The sequence below is a fragment of the Erythranthe guttata genome, chromosome 14 (genome assembly GCF_056151865.1).
Source record: "Erythranthe guttata isolate IM_541 chromosome 14, IM_541, whole genome shotgun sequence".
NCBI lineage: Eukaryota > Viridiplantae > Streptophyta > Magnoliopsida > Lamiales > Phrymaceae > Erythranthe > Erythranthe guttata.
In genome coordinates, this window is record NC_142546.1 from 21,435,276 (window position 1) to 21,461,621 (window position 26,346).

Below are 26,346 nucleotides of genomic sequence, written 5' to 3' on the forward strand. Positions count from 1 at the left end.
TTTAGATTAAAAGAAATAAAAAATAAAAATTAGAGCGTATTACAAGTTGCGAAAATTTATGTTAATAGAACAAATGCGAATATGGGATTACTTCAAATCTATGTTAGACCATCTGAAGTGATATATTTTTTCCAATCCTGACTAAATAAATAATTCGCTAAATTTATAAGATAATCCATATTTTAAAATTATTATAAGTACCCATCTAATATATATATTAATAATGTATAGAAATAACTCCTAAATATACAACTACATTACATTTATGATAAATCTATAAAGGCTTACAATATATAATTCAATTTTCTTTTATTTTTTGTTGAAGTTGACAATATCATACTAAATCCCATTCCTCACTTTCTTTAATATGGTAAGAACTTTCATGTATTTGTGACATAACTCAACAAGAAATTGTTCTGTAATATTGTTGCTCTAAGAACTTCGATCAGAGAAATAAATAGGTTTTAGTAGTGTCATTTCCAACTTCATTCTCTTTATCAGTTGTCAAAATGATGTTCCTGATTATTTATTCGTCAGCCAATATATCTAAATTTACATTGTTATCTTCAAAACAATTTAAGATACATTCAACATCCATTTCATCACAATAATTCAACTCATTGATTAGATTTCCCAATTATTGGGGTAATTTTAGCATCCAAGTATTGGTCCATATTTTTGTTTTAAATTTATCGAAAATAACAATAATAAATTTAATTTCATAAATCAATAAATTATTAATTAACGTATAAATTAATAATTACTAATTTATAAATAATTTAATTTCTCACTAAATTAATAAAATTATGTCGTTCCCAACTGTACTAATTTATAAAGGTTCAACTGCATTTACACACCACAGTCAACATGGTGCATTTGTGTATTAATAAATGCAATCACATTCCTAAAGCAGCACAGACCAAATCATTGAGTTGTTATAGGCATTTAGATGCAAACACCAGAATCGCTACTTCCAGCATAAAAGCAGAGCAAAAACCCCGAAAATCGTAATCCAGATTGCACAACATAAACCTAACCAAAATCCGATCTTTAATTCCAAAATCAAGAAACCCTAAAGCAAAAGTTCTTCACTGGTCTCCAACAATTACAGACATTGCATCCTGCTATCAGAGTTGGCTTAAATTACCTGCATTCGACTCGAAAAAACGAGGCAACCTTTTTCTTGGCCATCAGAAACCTGGCTTTACGAACACCGATGAATCATAGAGAACTTAAGTATAAGAACAAATTATTATACTTCAACATTTTATTTTACTTTTCCAGCACAACTCAAGAGGCATAAAATTAAGGCATATAGCAAGAAACTACGAACAATTATTAAACCTAAATATGTCCAATCATAATGGACGAAAGAAAACTATTTCCGATGCTTTTAAGAGAACTTGCTTCAGAAAACTTAAAGAGATCAAATTGCTACGAATATACGTAAAAAAACCGAAACAATACGGAAGCAAATATAAATCAGAAAAAACTTGACAGAACAGAACATCAAATGGGAAGAAAGTTTTTAACATAACCAAGAAAAAGTTATCAAGTGACTGCGAATTAAAGAAAGTTACATGATTGAAAGACCCTTTCAAATCCCGGAAAGATGGAAAAAGCCCATAATAGTTCTCAATCCTTTCAAAAGGTTGCGCCATTCAAACCAAAACTCAGACATCGTCTTAGAAAAAAGAAATTTCAAGAGATGGAAGGTTTAAAATGGAAGTTAAGTACATCTTTTAGAATCTAATCTTTGGGCAAACGGTAACTTTTTTGGTAAAACGAAGACGTCATTTGCATGTGCGCACGAACTTCAGAAGGGTCACCACAGTCCAAAAATAAAAGTTTGATGCACTTTTCAAGAATCTGCACAACGAATACATACGATATAAAAATATTAATTTTGAAAAACAAAACTAATTCCCACCCCCAATGCAATATTGATAAAGGAGCAAACTAAATATTAAAATCATGAACTTCAAAAATGGGATTAATGAAATTGTACCACCGACATATATCAATAGAAATCTCTTAACATCATCGCTTCCGCAAAATGCATGGAGGCTTCGGGTCTACTTAAATAGTCGGTATTTCTTATAAAGACTAAATTTTCTTATCATTTCGAAACAGAAAGAATGTAATATGCACTCGATTACTATAACCTCAAGTTCTACTTAGCATATACATAATCGTTGCATTCGTTACGATTTTTGGCAGGGGGCACACATAACGTCATATTAATGTTTGAACAAATTCGTCTCAAATATTCATTTTGAGCCAAGAATCCTACCAAAGGCACCACCTTTTGATGATCAAACTATTTCCTAATTAGCTACAAAACGAACATGCTTTAGAATCTACTACGACTAGTTGTATGTTGTCATATGGTGAAACATCATTTTGCAATGTAGCTTTTCACCATACCCCAACAAACACCCACTAAAAAACTCACCCTAACATACAAGAGAAGTTCTTATTAATTTTAATACTAGCAACAGAAATCCATGTACCTCCGATTACCTAACGACCGCGGCCCATGTAGGGTGCACCACCACCCCGAGGCGGTCTAACACCACCGCGCCCCATCTGTGGCTGTCCACCATAACCACCCTGCATCCCAGGCTGACCGCCATACCCGCCACCACCCTGACCACCGTAAGCCGGATTATTCATCATCGGATGATTCGCACCGCCACCCATCCCTCCAAGAAAATTCCCAATACCCAAACCAGCACCCTGACTGGCCAACAGAGCCGCCACAGCCTGCCCTATAGCCGCAGGTGCAACCGCCGGATTAAAACCCATCGGAGGCATAGCCGAACCACCACCGCTCGGTGCCATCAAATGTCCACCCGTATGCCCCACCCCTTCGCTACTCCCCGAATACCTCCCCTTCTTAGCAGTATGACCGTAATACCCTTGGTTTCCGCCCTCTTGGTGCTGTTGATTCGGCTGACTCTGCTGCTGGTTGAAGAAGCCTTTACTGTGCTTAGGTCCATCGACTGCCTTTTGGCAGTGCAGCATTTGACCCTCGAAGTTCTTGTGCGGCTCCTCTAACGCCTTCGAGGCACTCTTTGCACTCTTGTACACGAACAAACAGAACCCTCTCGGTTTCCCCGTCTGTTTATCCAAACCCAACGGCCCTTCCTCAATCTCCCCAAACTTCGCAAAAAACTCCATAAGCTTCTTCGGATCGAGTTCCGCCGAGACATTGCTCACGTATATCTTCCTCTGCGTGTACTCCGACAGAGGCGGTGTCGAGGCGGTGGCCGCAGCTGCAACGGCAGGGGAAGCAGTGCGAACCGGCCCCGCAGACGCCAGCTGCGACGACGTCATTCGACCCTCGATCAACTTCTGAGGCTGCTTCAGCGCTCGCCTCGCCCCGACGCGGTGCTTGAAGAGGATGAAGCCGTAGCCCTTTGATTTGCCGGAGATTTTGTCCTTGACCACTTTGCAGTCCTCGATTTCGCCGTACTTGCCGAACACCGATGTGATCGTGTCTGTGCTTGCCTCCCAGCCAAGCCCGTGAACGAAAATCTTGCGGTGGGAAGGATCTGCGTCGGCCAATTTGTGCACGCTTTCGACTATGTCCGGGTGCTTTGCTAGTGCCTCTTTGATTATGAGTGTTAGCTGGTCTTTCGAGAAGGGTTCTAGAAGCTTCTCCACCGGCTCTTCTTCGACTTCCTCCTCGTCTTCTTCATCTTCGTCTTCCTCATCATCTTCATCTTCCTCTTCATCTTCGTCTCCATTCACAGAAGCGGCTTTATCGGTGGTTTCACTCTGTTGTTCGTTTTTTATTGAATCGGCTAAAACGGCGTCGTTTTTAGTTTCTTCTTCTACTCCATCTCCGCCTTCCTCCTCCTCCTCTTCTGCGTCGCCGATTACTTCATCTTCTACTCTGGGTTCTTCTTCTTCTACGTCGGCGACTACTTCGTCTTCGACGGCGGGTTCTTCTGCTACGGCGGCGACTAATTTATTCTCAATTAGGGGTTTTTCTTCTAGAATTTCTTGGGTTTTTTCAGGCTGTGGTTTTTCGGGCTCGGGCTCCGATTGAATTGGCTGAACGGGTTCTGCCACTTGAGGAGTTGCGGCAGCGAGAGATTTTCGCTTTCTTGCCATGGTGATTGGGAGAAGAATAGATTGGGTAGGGTTTAGGGTTCGAGGTTCTTGAGGGACTCGGTGTAGTTCAGGCTAGGGTTTCAAGAGAGAGAGAGGAGAGGAGAGAGAGACCAAGGCCAATTTGAGAGGATGATCTTTTTCATTAACCAAATTCGGTTTTCACCCCCGAAAATAAAACAATTTAACATTTTGCCCCCAGAGGTCTAGCCTCCACATTTTATTATTTGAAATACTATTTTCACACACTAATTTAAGACTAATTTCACTTACCTCCCACATAATTACACGTATTCTTCACATACATCCTCTTACTATTAAAACCTTAAACCTTCATTTACCCTCATGCATTATCACATGTTCAATATGCTATTAATTGCCAATTTTCTATATAGGGTTTCTTTTTTCAATTTTGAAACTTTTTTCCCCACGTAAATTTTGACTCGACGATCGAGTTTTTCGTTAGGTAATTTTAACTTTACTTAAAAAAATTAATTTTGATCTTAGACGAACATAGTGAGAAAGACTAGAAGAGGCAAAATCTCTCCTCATCCATACAGACACAGTCATTAAACACAAGTGTAATATATAGCAGCAGTTCACATGTTGAATAACCGGACACAGTATATATTCTCCATATACGATGAATAAAGACAAGTGTAGTATATCAAATCGAAGCGGCGGTTCACATATTGAATAACCGTCACATATATACATAAACCAATTCCACTTACGAGTTACGACCCGTTGATTAAATCGACCAACATCGACAGCAATCCGATCCCAATCCGGGTCATAACAAATTATTTTTATCAATAAATAAATAAATATTAATTTTAAAAGAATATGCATATTTATTTTTTCAAATCAATTTTTTTTTTCATCAATAAATTAATCATTGAATAGACCACAACTAGTAGTAGTAGTAGCCATTTGTAATTAAATTTCATATGGGCTGGGCTTTGTCCTTTCCGTGATGGCATCTTTCAGACAAACAATTATTTATTTATTTAATTAATTTAATTTTCCGCACGAAACGGAAAGGAAAAAAATCTAAGAAAATCAGACAAGTCACGAAAATGGTCATTTGTCTCTTTAACCTGAAAAAGAATACCCACAACGCACACGTGGATCACCCCTCAAACAAACACACACACACACCGAAGAGGGTTCCTAATTATTTTCTCCCCCCTCCACCATTTTCGTTTCAGATCATCTGATCCTCTTCCGCTGCCAGGTAATTAATTTTTTTCTATTTCTTTGTTTAATTGATGTGGGTTTTAATTCTCTACGACGCCCTACTGTTGTAATTGTTCTGTTGGTGTAGTACCACAGCTGAATTTCATGTTTCCCCTTTTGGAGTAGGGAATCGTGGGTGTCTTATCTGCTGTCTGGTTGTGCTCACTTACAATTGTTCCTCTTTGCTGCTTAACAGTTACATTTATTTATTTGTATATATATATATATTTCTTATTTTTCTTTTGGTAAAAATTAAATTTTTTTTTTATTTTTATTTTTTTGGTCTGAGGTTCCTGGTTTTATTTGTTTAAATTAATGTTTTGATTTATGGGTCTGGGTTTTCTCTAATTTTCAATGTCTGCATCATGCATGCATGTAGTATATATATATATATGGACTAAATGGTTACTCAAATTTCAAATTCTTGGGGGTTTTAAAAATTGAATCTTGATAAAAAGATGATGCCGAATTCGTCAAGATTCTTGGAATATAACTGACCTTTTTTGATGGGTTTTGTTATTCTAGGCAGTAGTTTTGTATATAATTGGAGGGTCGAGTGCGAATGGGGATTCAGACAATGAATTCTCATGTGACACGTCACAACTCGTGGCTAAGCCTCACGCTCCACGAAGTGGAGAACACTCTAGGCAATAACTTGGCCAAGCCGTTAGGCAGCATGAACCTAGACGAATTGCTCAAGAAACTGTGGTCCACCGATGGGGCCCACACGTCCGAAACGAACAATGACATCAGCGATTCCTCTCCAGCGTCGCTCCAGCGGCAAGCGAGCTGGTCGCTCGCGATGGCGTTTAGTGGGAAGACGGTCGATGAGGTGTGGATGGATATTCAGAAAGGGTATTCGGAAAGAGGGCCGACACTTGGCGAGACGACGTTGGAGGATTTTTTGGTCAAGGCGGGGATGTGTTTGACCTTGACCAATTCTGATTCTAAGATCGAGCCGTTCATGTCGTTGGACAGTGCGTTCAAGTCGCAGAAATTCTCGTCTTCTTCTCCTTCGATCGATGCTTCGTCCGATACACCAATGCCTGGGCGAAAGAGGATTTCTGGGGATGTCGAGAAAAGTGTGGAGCGGAGGCTGAGAAGGAAAATCAAGAATCGAGAATCTGCTGCACGCTCAAGGGCGAGAAAGCAGGCAGAATTTTTTTATTTTTCTTAATATGCCTTTAATTTTGAATTGTATTATATTTGCTCGTCGCGTATTGAATTTGAGAGTACGTTTGTCGGCATTCATCACAGGCTTATCACGATGAACTGGTGACGAAGGTGTCGTATCTCGAAGAGGAAATCTTGAAGCTTAAAAAAGAAAAGGTGAGTAATACCTTAGCTGTATATATCCTTATTTGGTCATTGCATTTCTCGTAACAGTCGTATTTAAGATGATGAGAGTTGTCTTAAATAGTAGAGTCCATGAACGCAACATTATTGAACTTATAAAAAAAAATGAGTCCTAATTTCGTTTCACTGGCCTTAATGATCTTGTTATTTCTTTTTCCCCATTAATCTTGATCTTGATTTAATAGCTTGTGGTATATGTTATTCTGCATTGCCGTGTTATATTCGTTTTCCTAATGGAATTGTTTTGATTTTATTACATATTACATCTCCATCTTAATTGTTTCTCCTGATTCACAAACCTCCTCCATTTGCTCAACGCAAAACATGTATATATATTCAACATGTCGATAGTTTTTTTTCTTTTTTCTTGGTAGAATAACTTTTATGGGCTATCTAATTTGAAGTTTATTATTGTACACTGGCAAGTTCTTGGTTTACTTTTGCCGTTTAATGATGTTTATAATTAGGCAGTAAAATTTGGTTTCTTCCCCAGCAGTCAATTAACCGTAAACTGACCACAATTTTGATCAATAGGTTTTATAATATACGTCGATTTTTTTCCTTCGTAGCAAATGCTAAAAAAGTCAATTTAACGCTTTTTGTGAAATATAAAAGTGCAATCTTGTTCTTTAGTTAGACAATCACATAGCTAGAATAGATTCTGTCACTATCCACCTTTTTACAAACTATATTGCCTCACAATTTGGAGAGTCGGTGAGAATGTTAGGGGCATGTGAAAGAATATATAAAAACTCGAGTCAAAGTTTGGATATGAAAAAGAAATCGTAAAAAATGTTACGTTTAAAGCTTGTGAAAACTTCAGTAGTAACATACTCGCTCGGTTTCAAATTAACTCGGAGATTTTCTTTTTCCATATTATATGTCACTTTAGAATATCCAATGTTGCATTAACTACTGTTTTTTTCCGTATTTGCCCTTGTCACTCCGAAATTTTATGAAACGTTAATTGAAACGGAGGGAGTATATATTACGAATATTTCAAAGCAAATAAACTATTATTTGTATAGGCTTAACAAAAAGGTTGACTGCTGCGACGAATGAGTGCAAAAGGGTAAATTATTTTGACCGAGTGTGGATAGTCTCAAACTTTAGACTTCGTACGTAGTCGAGAACAGAGAGATGTGACATGTCTTAAAATTTCATTAACTAGTCGATAATAAAATATAAATTCAAGAACGCCTTTTTTCATAATTTTTAAACTGTTTTACGACGACGGAAGTTGTTTTAAGTAAAAGCTGATTATTGCAACATAGTTCGATTCTAATATTCCAGGAAATTTAATGTTCTAAATTAAATTCTGATGTGATTATTAAGCTTGCTATGAGTTTCAATGAAGTATTTGAATATTCGTATTTGCATTTTCTGAATATATCCTACAAAAAACGGTTCTTAAATTGGGAGCTTGTCTGCAGTTCGATCACGATTCACTTAATATCCCAACGGTTCTTAAAGAATTGCCGTTACTTCTGGAATATTCTGTCAATTCCGTACGCGCCTTGATGACTTAGTCGTATGATAAAGATTAGTTCTGTATTAAAAAATAAATAAATAAATTGAGTTAAAGTTTTTCTTATTCAATGTTTATTTATTTTGTGAATGTTGTTTTTTCGTCTTTGCAGCAATTTGAACAGATGATGATGTCATGTGATTTATCCGAACCAAGGTACCAGCTCAGAAGAACAAGTTCGTTCTGATATCGCACGAGCGGGTGGAACAAGCCTTTACAAAAAATAAGCTTCCGCTTGCGATCATACTTAATTACTTTGTCCATAATATGTATAATATGTGAATTTTTTCTAGGCCTCGTTAGCCATAAGTGTCGATTGTAAGAGTTAAATACCGCAATCGTGTGTTGTTAGATAGAAACGAAACGATGATGAAATGACAAATGTTTGTGTGGTTAATTAATCAACCACGGTAAAATCCCAAATGTATAGTAGTACTAAATACTAATACTCGGATTGTAGTAACACACTATGGTGGTATTTCGCTTGTGTGGTTATTTATTGCGTAAAAGATTCGAGTTGCTCAAGGTCTCGTTCGCTTAGATATATCGGATTGGGTTGAATTATACTTGATTTGATTAATTTCCCACTAATTAAATAATTATTTAGTTATTATATATATTTCGTTAAGGGTAAATTCCACTTTACCCCCTCGTACTCTGCCTGAGAGTCACTTTACCCCTCGTACTCTCAATTTTATCGATTTACCCCTTGTACTTGTACAATTTCCCAATACAACCCTTTCGTTTTTGAATTTTTTCGATTTTGACTCTCGACATTAGAAAAGAGAAAGTTTCACACATTCATATATTTTTTTCCTTGCATTGGGTGGAATCGATCAATTTTTGGGTCTTGATTTTTACTAAGTTAGGGGTTCAATTTGGGGATATCTTGGAAGGGAAAGTGGTGGGAGAAGAAGAAATGACAATATTGACAGAGGATAAACGACGCGTTTATAGGCAGTGGCAATTTTGTAATTTACAGAGTTGACCAAATGGCGTTAGAGTCAAAATTAACAAAAATTGAATGAAAGGGTTGTATTGGGAAATTGTACAAGTACAAAGGGGTAAATCGATAAAATTGAGAGTACGAGGGGGTAAAGTGACTCTCATGCAGAGTACGAGGGGGTAAAGTGGAATTTACCCTTTCGTTAATTATAGTATATGTAGTATTGAAAATATAGTGATATGTGTGATTTTTCAATAACACTTTTAAATAAAGAATAATGATAGGGGTTTTAGCTCCTAAATTTGTTTTGTCTCGTTTCTTACACGCTAGACAGTCCTCCGTATTACACGTTAGATATTGCGCTTCCCTTTTTAAGTTTCGCTTCCTACCCACTCGAAATGTCTCGTTTAAAATTTTGAAAAAAACGACATGCTCAACCTCTGCCCTCTTTTTCGTACCACCGTGGTTCCGTCCATCTACGTTGTTACCATTTTAGCTATTTGCTCCATGTCTAGAAGAATGGACGTATTTGATGATAGTCAACAATCTTTGGTTGAAGTGCTAGGGTGTTCTCGCCACTAGAATCATCAGCTCTTTATCATTGCAATCAATAATAATGATAGCTCTTTATCATTGCAATCAAGAATAATGATACTTTGAAGGAGAATCTTGATACGGTAGCAGAAAAGTGTGGATCCACAAATTCAGATTCATTAATTCTTCAGTACTTAGCCTTGCAAGAAAGGTTGTATGTGTCGGTGACGAGCGACGAAGACGTGCGTGCGATGGTGAAGATACGTTTTATATTGAAAATGCACATCGTCAACATTATTTTTTTCTCAAAATTGGGGATTTCATCGCCATGAAAACGACCCCGACATAATCATATAATTATTCGCTTCTCTTAAGTATGTGCACAAAATAAATATAGTGTGTTTTACGGTTAATCCTATTATAAATATATATTTTAGTTTTATTTTACATTTACACATTGTTTTGACTATTAATTTACTAACCGATATAAAAATATGTTGTTTATAAAATATTTGTTTAAAATGGTCTACTATAATTAAATTATTTGAAAAATAATTCAATATTATATGAAGTTTTTTTTTAATAAATAAAAGGTAGTATTGTATATATTTATTTGAAGCTAAGGTGATCTATAAATTATCTTAGGAGAAAAATATATCTTGAAAAATTAATTCTTTTCTTCAGAATGGTGTTATGTCCATTTAAAAAAAAAAAATTATTGTCAAAAACTTCAACAACTTATATTTAAAAATAACTTTATTATCTTCATATCCAAATAATTAATTAAAAATTACACAATAGTAATTTTACATATATATATTTTTTTTTAATTTTCATTATTTTATTTTTTAAATGAAGAGGAGAAGAAAAGAATATACCAAATAATCTCCGTCTAGGGTTTCCCATCACCATATAAAAAGGTGGCCACGCTATCACCCACTTCCTCTCTCCACTCTCGTCTTTACTCTTTACAACTCTCTCACACTCAGCCCCCTTTCTTTCTCTCTCTAGAAATCGAGAATGGCCGTTACCTTTTCAGATCTGCACACGGAGTCCGGCCTCAAGGCCCTCGACCAATTCCTCTCCGGCAAATCTTACATCTCCGGGTTAGCCACTCTTTCCGGTGATTTTTTTTTTGTCGATTTTACGAACAATTGTTTTCAATTTATTAATGATTTGATATCAATTTCAGTGACCAATTGACGAAGGATGACATTAAAGTTTACGGCGCCGTTTTGGATAGTCCAAGTGCCGATCTTTACCCGAACGCCAGCAAGTGGTACGCGGCCGTCTCCTCGAAGCTGGCATCCAGGTATTTTTGTTTCTCTCTCTACCCTATGGATTAACTTAATTTTTAGTTTTTTTTGAGTTTGCATTGTCTGATTATTTGATAATGATAATTAATGTGTGGATGGGTTCTCTATGTTTGTTGTTGATTTGTTGAGTTGTTTATAGTTATTATGTATAATTTATGTGTGTTTGGGTTTATTCTTGACCTGTGATTAAAGCTGACTTGTAATTGACTTATTGTGCTTGTGATCTATTGATGAAAACTACAGCTTTCCCGGGAAGGCTGTCGGAGTAAGAATTGGAGGACAAGGTGCTGCAGCAGAAGCTCCTGCTGCCGAGGCTCCTAAGGTAGCTTCTTTAACTTAGTTGACTGTATAGAATCGTGCACGATTGGTTTATTGGCTATTAGCATCGTAAAAAAATTATCTAAATTATTGATTACTAAATTGTATGCGAGTAAAACGTTCAAATTGTCTTGCTGGAAGTGATTCTTCGTGATTTTGAATTGTTTCATGGGGTTTAGCAACACCTTTTGCAACACAAGGAACCACTCTCTCGTAGCATCCACTTGTATAACTTCAGATCTAGCACAGAAAGGAATGTTCCAACGAACCTTTATGTTTAAAGCTTTTAGATAATGTAGTGCTTCAGTTCTCCCTCAACCTGTATTTTAGTTGATCTGCTTTAAGCATGTACCCACATACGGATAATTACTGAACTAAAATATTGAAATTTATACATGAAATATTAAAAAGACTTCTAATTTTAAGATGGATATATCTGCAATCTTGTGTTTTTTCTTCTTTGTCCTTGATTGACTTGTATGAAAACTATACTTGAAATTGTAGGATTCAAAATAGTTTTCAGGTTATAGGACATTATTTGTTGTTTTCTTTATGTGTATCGATCTTTCTATCAGATTCTTTGTGTTTTGACTTTTGGTAATGTTAATGATCTTCAGTTTTAAAACACCTCAAGTTCTGCTTGCAGCTCTGAAAGCATTGATGAATGAAACAGTGACCCTTGAGCATGATACGTAGTTGAATATATTTCTTCTTTTTCTTACTTTGCATTTAAGTTTTGGGTATTGAATTTTAGGAGGACGTGGACTGATAGTATTCAAAAGTTTGTGTAAACGGTGGTAGTAACAATGTATGGTTCTCTCCCATGAGATCGCTACTAATATGTGCTAGCTGCTTTTTTTTCACATGCCCCATAAGCAGAACTAGAATTTATTTGAGCAAAGCATTTTCGTACTTAATGTAATTTTTCTTTACCTTCGTATCAATATCTTGGATTTTTTTTAAAATTGTTATGCTGACATTAAATTTTTCCCAGGAGTCTGCTGACGCTGACGATGATGATGACCTTGATCTCTTTGGTGATGAGACTGAGGAGGAAAAGAAGGCTGCAGAAGCGAGGGAGGCTGCAAAACCAGCTGCCAAAAAGAAAGAGAGTAAGTTTAGCACATTGTATTAGTTTAGAAAGTGTTCTTGCTGCATTTTTATTGAAAATAATCATGTTTTCAAGTTTCATGCCTTTATTAGATTAATACATCACTGATTTCTTGCGTTATCCGCTCTTACGCATCTGCTTTCATCGGATTGTCTCCAGGTGGGAAATCATCTGTTCTTCTGGATGTAAAGCCATGGGATGACGAGACAGACATGAAGAAGCTCGAAGAGGCTGTTCGTAGTGTTGAGATGGAAGGCCTTTTCTGGGGAGCATGTAAGACATCTCGTCCTTTTTTCTTTTGCAGTCTTTCTCGCTTCCTCTTTAATTTGCTGGCATTTGAATAATTGGTTATTTTGTTTTATGCAGCAAAATTGGTCCCAGTTGGTTATGGAATCAAGAAGCTGCAGATTATGATGACCATAATTGACGACCTCGTCTCAGTTGACACTATGATTGAAGAGCGTCTCACAGTCGAGCCTATCAACGAATACGTGCAAAGTTGCGATATTGCTGCCTTCAACAAAATCTGAGGTCAATCTACTTAAAAAAAAAAGCCTTCAATGGCTGTAATTTTGTTATTTTTCTTAGCTCCCGCTCGAGTTCTGTTTTTGTTTTACAACTTCCTCCGTATTTTAGCAACCTGTTTTCTTTTTTTTCTCTACAGAGGTAAGAGAGATGGATATTTTTAAAACTACTCCGTGATGTGATGTCGTAACTTTAAATTAAAAATGTCGATTTGAGTTTGAGAAGTTTGAATTTACATTAAGTTCTGTTATATTTCCTTTCTGTATCATCATTTTTGTGAAATATCAAGATTATCCACCAAGTGGAATACCATAGTGAGGTTATCTGCGTATATTAAAAGTATAAAGTGGTTATGTGCACAAAGCTCAAACTAAAGGGGGATTAAGTGCTATTTACGCGTTTTTATTTCTTACAAGTCTACCTTTGAAGGCTATGCTCTTCTTGAGTCTTGCCAATGCTTTACGACTGTTTCAGTTTGCCAGTTTACCTGTGTTTGGCTCATGTCTTTTTCGTAAAAAGTTGACAATCAATTTTGGGTTTTAATAAGCTGCTGAAGCCAATTGTTTCAACGTTTGGTGTAACAAACATTATAAGTCAGTCGTAATACGTTGTTTTCTTGTAAGGAATCGGTCGTTCACTCGAAAACAAATAATTTATACCCGCTTTCTTTTATTTTCTTCAAATTTAAAATGTTCTATTAATATAAGCACATTTACATTACATTCGGTTTTTGTCATACAATTGATAAGTTCACCGGGTGATCTTGAGCCATAGATCTATATAGATCTACATATAATAAGATACATTCATGTGTATATGTGCCTAATAGGTGGTTATTTATATATTTTTATGGTTCAACACTACTACCGGGTGTATTACTCCAGGTGTAACATCTTATACATTGTTATATTCTATAATTAATGGAAATGATAGCGGTTTTAGACAATTAGTTCAATTACATAAATATGTTTAGATTTTGGAAAAATCATAATTATGAATGTTAGATATGAAAGAAACTTTATAAACTTGTGTACTTAAAGTCTACAATAAAATAATTTGCAACCTTAGTAATATTCTCAAATGTTATTATTTCATTCATTGTTCCAAGTTTCAAGCGTGTAACACTTGCAACACCAACCAATTTTAGTAGATGTTACAGAATTACATCCGATGAAATACACCGGGTTATCTTGAACCATTGATTTACACATATTCGTTTGTATTTGTGCTTAGTAGATTTTTATTTATATAGATAAATGGTTAATAATTAGTGCAAATTACGGCCACCCCTGAGTTATGGTTAAATTACGAAAACCCCCCTCATGTTTGGGTAATTACAGCCACCCCTCAACTATGTATTATCCTACGAAAATACTCCTCCAGAGGTAAACTTAGGAATGTTAAATCGGTAAAACCGAACCGAAATTTCGGTACGCCAACATTTCATACCGTTTATCAAACTGAGTATACGATTTGATTTGGTAAATAATCGAATTGCATAGATTTTATGTAAAAATATTTAAAATGAGGGGTTGACTGTAATTACTCAAACAAAAGAAATTTTTTCGTAATTTAGTCATACCTCAGGGGTGGCAGTAATTTGCCCTAAAAATTATCAGTGTGTTACACCAGTCACCAGGTGTAACATCTGATAGACCGGCCAACTCCATTTTGCCCTTGTGGATGCAGTATTTGAGGCATAAAATCCCATTTGTGCCCCTCATTTCCAAATTTAATTCTCCTCCAAATAATTCACCTGGCGCGTGTGCAAGTAGTCCGAGCACACGCGCTTATTAGGAAAGTGGAAAAGTCACCGTAATTCCTATCGCCCAATCCTCCGCCATTTCTCACTTTCCTTTTTCTCTGCGCTGTCGCGAGTCTACTCTGTCACCTGAACAACGTTCTTCTGGTAAATTTCTCGATTCGCTTCGATTTCACAATTTATTTCGATTTCCTTATTAGTTTTTTTTTTGTCGATTCGTCGGTGCTCATATGTTGCTGTTTTATGTATTAATCTGTGTGATGTTTAGATTTGCGATAGGAATTCGTATGTTTTTTTTCATGATTCTGAAAATTAGTATAATTTCGATGATGAATTAACTGTAAAGAGTAAAGACAGGTTTTTTTAATGCATTTTAGGCAACCCAGGGTTTGATGTTTGATTTACTTAATTAAATGAAGAGCTTAGTCAAATATGTTGTTTCTTTATCAGTGACATGAATTATTTCTGGGTATTTCTTTTAGTAAAAACATCTGTAACTGTTATCCAGTTATCCTCACCAACCAACATAACTTGTGTGTTCTGTGTTATTTTTTTTTCGATCTCGCAAAATGATTCGTCGAATTTGGAATCAACCATGTGTTTAAGTAAATATGCAACACAGATTTATGTGAATTCAGACTTACTATACGCATTTGGTTGCAGGATTGATTCAGTTTTTTTAGATCAAGTCATAAATTAACTCTTTAAAATATCTATACGACAAAAAAGCATGTCGAGTGGAGGAAACACACATTGGTGCTACCAATGCAGCAAGCCAATTCGCGCCAGAGGGCGTCAGTTGCTCTGCCCATACTGCAACGGGGGATTCGTACAAGAGCTCCCCGAATTCATGGGTGCCCATCCAGGCGATGCTTCTGGCATTGGAGTCGTTGAGCCTTTTCAAGATCCAAGATTAAGTTTTATGGATGCATTCGCCGCCCTCATGAGGCAAAGAATGACAGCGAGGGACCCCACTTTTGACGTCAGAACACGCCAGGGGGGCGTGGGCCCCACCAGGCCAGCTGGCCCGTTGCTGATTTTCCACGGCCAATCTGCAGCTGGATTCCCAGAGAGGGACCCGATCGATTTCTTCTTCAGCGGTGGGCATGGAACGGGGAACAGACGGGCTGCTGATCTGGGAGATTTCTTTATGGGGAATGGTTTGCACGAATTGATCGAACAGCTCAGCACGAACGATAGGCGGGGCCCGCCTCCGGCCCCCCGTTCAGCAATCGATGCCATGCCCACCATTAGAATATCCCAGAGCCATCTTAGCAGTGACGCACACTGCCCAGTGTGTCAAGATAAGTTCGAGCTGGGATCGAAAGCTAGGCAGATGCCGTGTGACCATATCTACCATTCGGATTGCATTGTGCCTTGGCTTGTTGAGCATAACTCATGCCCTGTTTGCCGTGTTGAGCTGCCTCAGCAAGTTTCTGGAAATGCTCGTTCGAACTGGAACCAAAGAAACGGGAACTCGAGCAATGGTGGGGCCAGCAGTAGCAATAGGAGGGAGAATAGCACTCCGAATATGGGGCGCTGGAATCCGTTTTCTTTTCTGTGGCCTTCTAATTCGTCGAATCAAAATACTCAACGTCATTCAAGAACCGGAGGAAATAGCTCGTCGAATTCTAATGAGGAGCATAACAGGACAAATTGGCCCTTCGATTATTGATGTGTTTGTATCTACAATCTTCTTATCCCTTTTCGATCTGTTTCTCAATAGCTTCTCTGTGTTGTGTGCCTTGGAAAATCTGGGTTTCTCTAAAACTTGTATCAGGTGTCGAAATTTCGCTGCAGTAAGTGGTTTCTGAATGCTAATAACCCCTTTCATGTAAATATGTAATTCAGTTTTTCTGTGCTACCAAATATGTGTACACAATTGGTTGTGAGCTCTCCTCCTCTGTAAAAGGATCGTTGCTGAACGAAAACTGGTGTTGTTCGATTGCTACTTGTTGAAACCGAAAATTTGGCAGTGGGCGATTGTGCAGTTTTCTAATTGCATCTCAAACTAATTGTGGGAATGTGAACTTGTCGACACATACGAGAAAGATGGCGTGGCATGTTTCTGATCTTCTCGGACAAAGCTTCGTTTCTGTTCAGTTCGAAGTTTGGATTACACGGAAAGATGAACAATGATGTTTTTCTTTTTTTCTTGGTTTTATTTATGTTGCATTCCGATTTGGTTTTTGTTGACGGTTTTTGTGCATTTTATTTAAATTTTTGTGGCTTCTGAAAGTCCCGGGTTCTGATTGTGGGAGACGAACTCGGTGACAATGAGTTTCGTTTCAAATTATACTAGGGGTGAAAATAGAATGGACTGCATCGGAATAAGCACTACGAGAAGAATTTCAATTGTTTTCGGAAGTGAAAATTTAAGTCTAATTCCTTTCATAACAAAAATGTAAGAGTACTGGAAATTGGAATGAGTTCATCACACGTGATTAGTTTGGTGTTGGTTACATCTCTCGTGTGATTTGAAGCTAGCAGAATTATTCAGTTCAATTTTATGGTCGTCCGTAAGTTCAATTATATGGTTGTCCTTCAACTATGAATCTTCTTACACGTCCACCTTTGCAGTGTCAAATTTAGTGGAATTTTCTAAATTATGTGGAATATTCTTCAGTCTGTATTTATTTTACCCCATTCGAACTTCACATTTTGAAACAAGATGATCATAAGATGTGTCTCTTGCCTTGTATATATCAGATTATGGTGCATCAAAAACTGCATTTTTGCACAAAACGAGTACAAACTAGAGAACGTTCCACAAAATCTAGAAGATTATGTTGAATTTGACACCATAAGGAAGAAAGTGTAAGAAAATTCATAATTGAGGTGGGTAATTATAATTAACAAAAAACATGAGATCTTTTTCGTAATTTAACTTTATCCGACCCTAAAATTGATTAGGAGTTAGAAATTAGAATTGTTACAGAGAAGCACAAACATAAGTTGGGGGCGAATACAACGACAAGAAAGAGCATAAAAATTCCATCAAAGAACTGATTCCTTTTCCCATTTTTATTTACCTTTTTACCCTAATAAATATTTGAAAAAAATTACACACACTTACTTTGTCGCGCAGACAAAAGCATTAACACAAAGCATGAAGAAGAAGTTTGGTCGAAATGAATTTTCAACTGATTTAGAGAAGCTATTTTGTGCCGCCATATTCAATGCACTTTTCCTCCCATTTATTTCTGCTTTGTGATTTATAGCAATTCTCTCCTCCTGTATTGTATTACTCATCTCCAATGGCTTCCTCCCATTTTCTCTGCAGTCACCAACCCTACGGTTCCTCCAATTACAAAACCCACTTCAAGAAACCCAGTTTTCATCCACCTTGTTCGTTGAACCCAAATGGGTCATCTTCTTCTTTGCCCAATTCTTCGAGGTCCCGTCGGATCAGAGCCACGGCTTCTAATTCAAGAACTGTAAGAAAGCAGTTTTGAATTCAATTGTTTGCTAATGGATCCAATTATAGCATTCCCACTTTCTTGGAATTCTGCGTTTTGGGTATTTTGATTTTTTTTTTGGGACGTTTTTGTTTGTGTGATTTAGGAAGATGAAGTTGATAAAGATGCTGGAATGTCAATGCTAACTCTTTTTTCTCCTTGCAAGGTATATATATATATATATATATATATATAAGCTTTACGAGCTCGTAACGGAGGGTTTTCGTAAAACCTCGGTGAATTTACTGAATTTGATGATTGTGCAGATTAATGTTTTCCTCAGAATAACAGGAAAAAGAGCAGATGGTTATCATGATTTAGCTTCTCTCTTTCATGTTAGTAACTTTTCGTTCGATCGCTACTAGTATTTTTCTGCTTCCAAACGTTTCGTTTAATACAAGCTAGTCATTTTTGTTTTGTTTCGTCAGGTAATTAGTCTCGGAGATAAGATAAAGTTCTCTTTGTCTCCATCGGAAGAAACGGATCGTCTATTAGCCAATGTACCCGGAGTTCCTCTCGATGACAGAAATTTGGTATTTTTTTTTTTTTCCGTTTCGTATTACTTTGTGCTGATTTTTGGCATGGAATAAATACGAACCTTTTTCGCAGATAATTAAGGCTCTTAATCTTTTCAGGAGAAAGACCGGGATTAACAACTACTTTTCGGTAAATTCTTTAAACACGATTAGATGAACCTACAAATGTGGAACTCGTGTTTTCCGATGACTTATTGATATTTTTTGTTTGAGTAGATTCATCTTGATAAGAAAGTGCCTACAGGAGCTGGGCTCGGTGGTGGCAGCAGTAATGCCGCCACCGCTTTATGGGCGGCAAATCAGTTCAGTGGCGGCGTAGCCACTGAAAAAGAGCTCCAAGAATGGTCGAGTGAGATTGGCTCGGATATTCCCTTCTTTTTCTCTCGTGGAGCAGCGTATTGCACAGGTAGAGGCGAGGTATATACGTCTCGACCATTTATCATTAAACTTGTCTTATCGTTATTTTGTAAATCGTATGTTGGTCGAAAACGAAAAGAGATAGTCTCCGATGATAATTTTCTCGCCATAAAAAAATATAGGTAGTTGAAGATATTTTTCCTCCGCCTATACCTTTAGACCTTCCAATGGTTCTAATTAAACCACAAGAGGCATGCTCCACAGCCGAAGTTTACAAGGTACGAGATTATTTTGACTATATTATATTATATTATGTCGGGTTTGAGGATAAATTAATTTAGTATCGGAATCTTATTCGGTAGTATATTGGTTTCTCAGTGCCTTCGGGTGGATAAAGCAAGCAAGATCGATCCTTTGGCTTTGCTGGAGAAAATTTCACATGATGGAATATCTCAGGATGTTTGCGTTAACGATCTCGGTAATGGTTTCAATTACGCAGTTTAAATTTTTATATTGTGTATTATATGACAATAAGCTTAGGGTTTTCGTTGGATCGTTTATTTAATGTTGTGCAGAAGCTCCGGCTTTTGAAGTCCTTCCGTCACTGAAAAGATTAAAACAACGCATCGTTTCTGCTGCTGGTCAAGGGCAGTATGATGCTGTTTTCATGTCTGGAAGGTATATTTCCGAATTACGAACAATGCATATATATATATATATATGCATTCCCAGCATCGTAAATGAACAATTTTATTCATGTTTACGCGTTGTCTGAATATTCTCCGTCTAAAATATCTGTATACCATTCTCGTTTTCTTTGTAATGCAGTGGAAGCACCATTGTGGGGGTGGGTTCTCCAGACCCCCCGAAATTTATCTACGATGAAGACGACTACAAAAATATCTTCTTATCAGGTAATCATCATTGATTATGTCACCAAGTAATGATTTTTCCCGTTAATTATTGCTCTAAATTTGTTCCGTTTGCTTTACTTGACGTATAATTTATATTGCGAGTACGAAATGCAGAAGCCAGATTTATCACCCGCCCCACGGATCAGTGGTACACGGAGACCTCAATGCAGCAGGATACGATTTAATAAGAGAAGTGAGATTCTACATCGAACAACGCACTGTTATGTAAACGCAAATCTCTTGGCTCGTTCTATTTGAGTTGCCTGTATTTTGAACTTCTTTTTTGAATTTGTTAATTTTAAGATCTCTGCCAAAAAAACAATAAATCAATTTTAACAGACTTCAAAGAAATAAATAAAATGGTTTTTTTGTTTTCTTTTCCTTTTTCGATCAAGATCAACAATTGAGAATATATCAACAACACAAAGCATCATCACAACAGAACCAACACCGAAAGCTCAAGCAACAAGGTCTTTTTCTTTTCTTCTTTATTTTCTAAAAAAGAAAAAAGAAAGAAAAAACCTCATCATTCATCTTTTACAGAGAAGGTGAGGAAACAAACTGTCTGGGCAAACTGAAAATATCTTTTTCCTCAAATGGAGAAGACCATTCTCGAGAATCAGTACCCGTCTGTTCGGTAGTAGCTACTCCTGCAACTGGTGGTGGTGCTGATGCTGCTACTGCAACACCGTTGGAAGATAAAACGGGCCTCATAGCACCAGATTTCACACTCAGACCATACGCATACGAATCATATATACGCGCATCGTTTTGCATGGGTGGGTGGCTCGAACCACCCCACCCTTTGTTTGACCTCGAAGTCAAGGGAGATGACTCACGACCTAAATCAAGACTCCAGTCCACAGTTGTGTAATCAAACTGCGGCGAAGTCGAATTTCCAGTTGTCCAGTCAACTCGAGGCGAAGACCCAGATGAGCCGCTTGTGCTGTTGTTGCTGTATGCAGAGAAGAGGCCGAGAGAGGCGGCAGCGGTGATTGGAGGTGAAGCACCACCACGTCTGCCGCCAGTGGTTCCTAGAGAATCCGTTGGGCTACTACTACTACTGTTGGACATATATTGATGCTGCTGCTGCAATTGTTGGTACTGAAATTGGTGGCTGTGCAGCGGGTTCGAATTAACACCGTTGCCGCTGAAGCTTCTAGATACAGCGACAGGTGGCACGAACCCATTGGATGGCTTCACCATTTCGACTGAAGAATTTGGGTACCAGCCCATCATAGACGTTGTTCCAGGAGGAAGAGGGGGAGAAGAGCTAAGGCTTCCACTAGGAGACTGCTGCTGCTGCTTCATGAATGCATATTGAGGAGGTCGCTGCATCATCATCACAGGCTCTTTCACCGATCCAAGCTGCAAATTCTTCAATTCATTTCCGACCGAAACATAATGGGCTTCTGTTTTTGCTGGGGAAGGTGATGTCAGCGAACGATTAGATACTGCACCTGCAACCCTTTTCTCTGCTGGCGTAGAAATCTGTGGCTGTGGTTTGGTCCAATCTGATTTAGGTGGTATTTTCTTTAACAACTGCATACTTTTGGCTCCGGGGTCGATCGAAGACCCTACTGTTATTGGAGCTTTCGTATAGTTGAAATCTCTTTCATCTCGATTCTGTTGTATACTGGTAGATGGATTCGATTTCGTCTGTATTCGTATTGGATTTTGATTAGCTGGTATTGGTATCTTGCTAGTGTTGCCTACATTAGGAGGATCGACAAGAACGGCAGGAGGCTCCTCCTTCTGTGCCTTCAATGTTTCTTCTGCCTTGTCTAAATCACCCTCACAAGAAACTACAGCTCTCTCAACCTCCTGTTTTGAAGATTTATATCTAACTTCCATTTCTGTAATTCGAGCAAGCTCTTCCGATATGTCGATTTTCAAATTACCACCACCACTACCACCAAGTTTATGATTTTCTGTTTGCCTGTTCTCATCTTCAACGCTTTCAAAAAGCCACGATACAGATTCCTCCACCCTACCTTCATTCAAAATGAGAGCCATGGTCGCCCGTTCTTGAGTGAACCCCATAGACACAAGCTGTTGTGCAAGTGCTTCTAGCTTCCTCGACATGAGGTAGCCACTGCACCGCTCGTGCAGCTCTTGGGCCCGCCTCTCCTTTTGACGCTGGTGCTTTCTTTCATTCTTTTGGCGTATTTTCTCTCTCTTGTCGTTGTCCGATCCAGGTACTGACTCCGGCCGATGAAGTGTCGGAGATGCTTTTTCTTTATGGTCTTCCGACTCGCCGGACCAGCTGCCGTTATTTGAAACAGAATCGTAATCGTTACCCGTACCAGATGAATTATTCCCATTATGGTCATCCGCTGTATCATCTATTGTTCGAAAGCGGCCATTCACGTGAAGCGGACTGACAGATGGCAATGGTGCTGTTTCGAATGTAGTGAATGTTCCCAAAAGAGGATTGTATCCACTTGCGGAAGACTTTGAAGAACCCTTTGGAGGTTCTTTGCCGGACTTTTTGTCTTTGGGCTTGGATCTTGATGCTGGAGACATATCCTTAACTTGAATTTATAATTCCTGCAACAATAAAGGATAATAGGATGAAATCATCTACTTTCCAATTAGAAAAATAAAAAATAATGTTATTACAAAGTGTAAGTGCAATATCTATGTTGTCTGCATAATGACCAGATCATAAAGTGAAGGAAACTAATATCCAATTCAACAAGGACCTCTTCGAAGGAACAAGAAGCCAATAACTTGCAAGCACTGATATGTACAAGAATTGAGCACTTACGATACATATGCAACACTGATAAACACATTGAATTAGAAATTCAACTTCCTCAATTGATCAATTTTAGATAAGCTTATCCTGTAGGATTTTTCAAGTAACCTCTTAGTCACTACAACTCATAGAAGGACGGACCGTATATTGCTCCCACGGTATAAGTTTGCAAGAATTACTAGTTCTAAACCTTGCAATCTCCCATTCCTATGACATCGAAATTCCAGACCAGAAATGGGGCTTAAAAGTGGCATAAATTGGATGTGTTATATCACACCGATTAGGATCATTGAACCTGCTGCATTTTCCCCCATAACGCATCAAAATTATAATCATCTCCACATTTATCGCATCCTCGTATTAACTTCAGACAACTTCTTTACAAATCAATCGTCGAGCAGCCCCCAATATTATGCAGTTCTCTCTCCCAATACAACACATTTTGATTATGCAGCTTATTCTCTTCCATTCACTTTTTACCCATCTTTTTTTCCTTCCATTTAAGTAATTTGCCAACAACAAAATCCTCGAAGCTCCAACAATGGGAGCAAAATTAAAGACGGATCCCAAATTCTAGCACAACACCTCTGGTTTAAGGAATTAAATCATAGCTAGGTACCAACAAGGAAAAAGGTAAAACCATAGCATTTCCAATTTAAAAAAAAAAAATTAATAAATGTATTCAACCATAACCCATCCACATTTGTAGAAAGAAAACAAAAATTGAAACTCGCAAACCTAAGATCAATCAATGAATCAGAAAAATCAACAAGGGCCTCCCCACCAAAATTCCTCTAATTATCGATCATCAAAACAAAAGAGGCTCACCTGCAAACGAATCGATAAACGATCGATTGGGGATGAAATGGAGCTCTGTGGATCAAATTTCTTTTGTTGCTCTGAAAATGGAGGATTGGATTTAGTGTCAGCGCGGCAGACAAAAGAGGAAGGATTCGCGAAGAAACGTTGTATAGGGACAGAAATAGTGGACTGCAAAGAGAGAAATGGAGAGAGAGAGAGATAGAGAGAGAAAGTGAGGAGAGAGAAAGATAGGCAATGCGAGGCTGAAAAATAAAACTGAATCGACGGGGGATTAGGGTTTTCTTTCTTTCCTTTTTTTGGGGGAGTCAATTTTAGTGTAGGATAGAAGCAGCGGCGGAAACCACACACGGCGCATGTTAGTAAAACCGGTGAATTCTAATTTTTCATTTTTCTGTGATTTTTATTCTTTAATCTTTACTGATATATTATTATGGGATAATTAGTAAAAACCCCTCAATTCATTTATTTATATCAAGGTGGATATAACCTCCTTTTCGTTATTAGTGAGAACCCCCTTAATTATTTAATTAAATTAAAATTAATACAGGTATTAAGTGTTATACCTATATTATCCTTAATTCTCCAAATCTTATATTTACAAACCCTAGCCATATTGTCTGCAATACACCGTCACGTCTTCTCTTCTTTTCTGGAATTGATGAAGGTGACGAAGGCGACGCTGCATCTCAACAACGACGAGGAAGACCCCTTTCTCTTCTTTCTCGAATTGGGAATCCGACGGATGTGGGGCAAGGAGAGGACGAAGCCTGCTCCAGATCTCGACAACGACAAGGCGACACCGCCGAATCTAGGACGGACGGTATCCTTCCGATCTCCCCCTTTCCTTTCTGAGGGATGAGCAGATCCGTTGGTATTTTTTTTTTTTTTGTTCTTTCGGTTTTTGGAAGCATTCCCGGAATCCTCGTCGGAAGACCGTCTCCACCACCGTTGTAATTGAATAGATTGACCTCGAGGAGGAGGTATTGTTTGGAAGGCTCGTTTGTTGAAATTGCGTTCGTGTTACTCAAAAATATATAGTTGTTTTCGTTACGGTTGTAGTTGGTTTCAATAATAGTCGTTTTTGTTGGAATTTTGGTGTGTTTTTTTTGCTTTTGCTTCTGTGGATTTCAATAATTTGTAGTTGATTCAATATAGTTGTTTTCGTATAGCAATATAGTTGTTTTTGCACAACAATATTATTGTTTTCATTACTTTTTAGTTGGTTTGAATAAATAGTTGATTTAACAAATAGTTGTTTTGGAGATGTTTTGATTAAATAATTAGTTAATCTTACAATGGAAATAATATAATATATAATTAATTTAATAAATTGTGAAACTGATGTATTATTGTTTTAATACTAATTGTTTTAATAATAGCCGTTTTAATAATAGTCGTTTTAATAACAGTCGTTTTATTGGTATATAGTTGTTTTAACTGAAAATTAAAATAATATAGAAAAGGAATATTTACAGAAAAATATTAAAAAAAATAAAAAAAAAAAAAATTTAAAAAAAACATTATTTATTAAAGAAGAAATAAATAAAAAAAACGAAAATTAATATTAAAATATAAAAAATAAAAAATAAAAAAATACATCAAACTAGCGAATAATGGGTAGTGAATAATGGAAGGGTAAATTTGAGAATAAGAAAAGAATGGATTTCTCACTAATAAAGAAAAATGACCTGGACCTATTCTTATTATAATAATGTTAGAGGGGGTTCTCATTAATAGTCCCTATTATTATTATAGTTGTTGGTAGTAAAAAAACTGTAAGGTACAAGTGAACAATGCACGGGGTACTGTGGTTTGGAGAAGAGCAGCCACGTGGCAGCTAATCAATTTTTTAACCGATTAGTGGCGGAGCCAGAATTCCAAATTCAGGGGGCTGAATGGAGTTAATTTTTTTTTGAAGGGACCGTTAATGCTAGTAAACATGAAAATGTATGTAAAATAATAGGAATTGATAAATATAGGGGGCCATGGCCCCCCTGACTATATACTGGCTCCACTATTACTTTTAGTGATCATGTACCATTGATCTATATATAATAGCACAAACATTTGTGTTTATGTGTGTTTAGTGAATGATTATTCGTATAGATTTATATGCAAAATTATCCGATATTGTTCGTCGGGTATTTATTTATAATTTCGTAATTAAGACACGCAGCTTAACCGGACAAAGGAAGATTTTGTTAGAACCTATTAGGTGAAGGCCATCACTTTGTTCGGTGGGCTATAGGCCAAAATAAAATACGAGATTTTTAATATTTTCTTATTAAATACATATAATGTTTTATAATACAATTACTAAACAAAGTAATAAAGTAATATAATTTGGTTTATTTAAGTTCAAGTGGTATAAATAGATAGAGATGTACCGACAAGTTTTGGTCCTTTTGGACCAACATGTAAAATATATTGAAATATGAACATTTGTAAGCCATTTCACAACATAATATGTATAACAATTTAAGGAGAAATGAGTTCATGGCAGATTATTTGAAATTCATTAAATTTCTCATAGCACTCAACCATTTTATTTATTTTTTAATTAATACCCATCAATTATACACTATACCACTTCAACGTTGTCTTATTTTTAAACAATTTCGAGAAGAAAAAACATTTCATCATTTGCATGTGTCGTCGAAAGCGACCATTTCATGAACAAAAGGAAACAGGAAGAAGCAAAAGAACCAAGAACGAATCTATACACTGAATTTTTTAAGAGTTCT

The 26,346-nt window shown here is 37.1% G+C and overlaps 6 protein-coding genes across 10 annotated transcripts; 4 read left to right on the top strand and 2 right to left on the bottom strand.

Moving 5' to 3' along the window:
* Nucleotides 1-795: 795 nt before the first annotated feature.
* LOC105958989 (UBP1-associated protein 2A) lies at nt 796-4,424 on the bottom strand. Of its 3 annotated transcripts, none has more exons than XM_088813106.1 (2): nt 2,524-4,314; nt 796-1,198 (listed from the first exon to the last, which is right to left on the bottom strand). In XM_088813106.1, exon 1 carries the CDS (start codon nt 4,120-4,122, stop codon nt 2,524-2,526), a length of 1,599 nt encoding a protein of 532 aa, XP_088669232.1. In that variant the 5' UTR covers nt 4,123-4,314; the 3' UTR covers nt 796-1,198. The 3 variants fall into 3 exon arrangements, with proteins under 3 accessions (XP_088669232.1, XP_012838451.2, XP_012838452.2); XM_012982997.2 differs by lacking the exon at nt 796-1,198 and adding an exon at nt 1,515-1,869 and having other exon boundaries at nt 2,514-4,424; XM_012982998.2 differs by lacking the exon at nt 796-1,198 and adding an exon at nt 1,515-1,869.
* Nucleotides 4,425-5,094: 670 nt separating this feature from the next.
* Nucleotides 5,095-8,665, top strand: LOC105958991 (ABSCISIC ACID-INSENSITIVE 5-like protein 2). Its single transcript, XM_012982999.2, has 4 exons — nt 5,095-5,356; nt 5,884-6,511; nt 6,616-6,687; nt 8,355-8,665. Exons 2-4 carry the CDS (start codon nt 5,921-5,923, stop codon nt 8,427-8,429), a joined length of 738 nt encoding a protein of 245 aa, XP_012838453.2. The 5' UTR covers nt 5,095-5,356; nt 5,884-5,920; the 3' UTR covers nt 8,430-8,665.
* A 1,936-nt stretch (nt 8,666-10,601) lies between these two features.
* LOC105958992 (Translation elongation factor EF1B/ribosomal protein S6 family protein) lies at nt 10,602-13,227 on the top strand. Of its 2 annotated transcripts, none has more exons than XM_012983000.2 (6): nt 10,602-10,828; nt 10,915-11,034; nt 11,282-11,360; nt 12,351-12,468; nt 12,627-12,740; nt 12,834-13,227. In XM_012983000.2, exons 1-6 carry the CDS (start codon nt 10,743-10,745, stop codon nt 12,995-12,997), a joined length of 681 nt encoding a protein of 226 aa, XP_012838454.2. In that variant the 5' UTR covers nt 10,602-10,742; the 3' UTR covers nt 12,998-13,227. The 2 variants fall into 2 exon arrangements, with proteins under 2 accessions (XP_012838454.2, XP_088670410.1); XM_088814284.1 differs by having other exon boundaries at nt 10,656-10,828; nt 12,354-12,468.
* A 1,484-nt stretch (nt 13,228-14,711) lies between these two features.
* Nucleotides 14,712-16,722, top strand: LOC105958993 (E3 ubiquitin-protein ligase RZF1). The gene is made up of 2 exons (XM_012983001.2): nt 14,712-14,901; nt 15,418-16,722. Exon 2 carries the CDS (start codon nt 15,485-15,487, stop codon nt 16,427-16,429), a length of 945 nt encoding a protein of 314 aa, XP_012838455.2. The 5' UTR covers nt 14,712-14,901; nt 15,418-15,484; the 3' UTR covers nt 16,430-16,722.
* A 1,152-nt stretch (nt 16,723-17,874) lies between these two features.
* On the top strand, nt 17,875-21,703 carry LOC105958995 (4-diphosphocytidyl-2-C-methyl-D-erythritol kinase, chloroplastic). 2 transcript variants are annotated; one of them, XR_016029873.1, is made up of 12 exons: nt 17,875-18,191; nt 18,319-18,378; nt 18,479-18,547; nt 18,641-18,745; nt 18,822-18,878; nt 18,965-19,165; nt 19,288-19,383; nt 19,484-19,583; nt 19,681-19,783; nt 19,934-20,019; nt 20,134-20,489; nt 20,563-21,703. XR_016029873.1 is itself a non-coding variant. In XM_012983005.2 (11 exons), exons 1-11 carry the CDS (start codon nt 18,012-18,014, stop codon nt 20,202-20,204), a joined length of 1,128 nt encoding a protein of 375 aa, XP_012838459.2. In that variant the 5' UTR covers nt 17,875-18,011; the 3' UTR covers nt 20,205-21,703. The 2 variants fall into 2 exon arrangements, 1 of the variants encoding a protein (XP_012838459.2); XM_012983005.2 differs by having other exon boundaries at nt 20,134-21,703.
* On the bottom strand, nt 20,350-23,978 carry LOC105958994 (uncharacterized). Its single transcript, XM_012983003.2, has 2 exons — nt 23,609-23,978; nt 20,350-22,569 (listed from the first exon to the last, which is right to left on the bottom strand). The coding sequence occupies exon 2, from the start codon at nt 22,543-22,545 to the stop codon at nt 20,557-20,559; it is 1,989 nt and encodes a 662-aa protein (XP_012838457.2). The 5' UTR covers nt 22,546-22,569; nt 23,609-23,978; the 3' UTR covers nt 20,350-20,556.
* Nucleotides 23,979-26,346: the final 2,368 nt, after the last annotated feature.

Bases quoted from the DNA above. Each gene is read 5' to 3' on its own strand.
- LOC105958995 (XM_012983005.2), top strand. From the start codon at position 18,012: ATGGCTTCCTCCCATTTTCTCTGCAGTCACCAACCCTACGGTTCCTCC. The intron at 18,548-18,640 runs GTTAGTAACTTT...TTGTTTCGTCAG, and splicing joins ATTTAGCTTCTCTCTTTCAT to GTAATTAGTCTCGGAGATAA. The intron at 19,784-19,933 runs GTATATTTCCGA...TTTGTAATGCAG, and splicing joins GCTGTTTTCATGTCTGGAAG to TGGAAGCACCATTGTGGGGG.
- LOC105958991 (XM_012982999.2), top strand. From the start codon at position 5,921: ATGGGGATTCAGACAATGAATTCTCATGTGACACGTCACAACTCGTGG. The intron at 6,512-6,615 runs GCAGAATTTTTT...CATTCATCACAG, and splicing joins GCTCAAGGGCGAGAAAGCAG to GCTTATCACGATGAACTGGT. The intron at 6,688-8,354 runs GTGAGTAATACC...TCGTCTTTGCAG, and splicing joins TGAAGCTTAAAAAAGAAAAG to CAATTTGAACAGATGATGAT.
- LOC105958992 (XM_012983000.2), top strand. From the start codon at position 10,743: ATGGCCGTTACCTTTTCAGATCTGCACACGGAGTCCGGCCTCAAGGCC. The intron at 11,361-12,350 runs GTAGCTTCTTTA...AATTTTTCCCAG, and splicing joins CTGCTGCCGAGGCTCCTAAG to GAGTCTGCTGACGCTGACGA. The intron at 12,741-12,833 runs GTAAGACATCTC...TGTTTTATGCAG, and splicing joins AGGCCTTTTCTGGGGAGCAT to CAAAATTGGTCCCAGTTGGT.
- LOC105958993 (XM_012983001.2), top strand. From the start codon at position 15,485: ATGTCGAGTGGAGGAAACACACATTGGTGCTACCAATGCAGCAAGCCA.
- LOC105958989 (XM_088813106.1), bottom strand. From the start codon at position 4,122: ATGGCAAGAAAGCGAAAATCTCTCGCTGCCGCAACTCCTCAAGTGGCA.
- LOC105958994 (XM_012983003.2), bottom strand. From the start codon at position 22,545: ATGTCTCCAGCATCAAGATCCAAGCCCAAAGACAAAAAGTCCGGCAAA.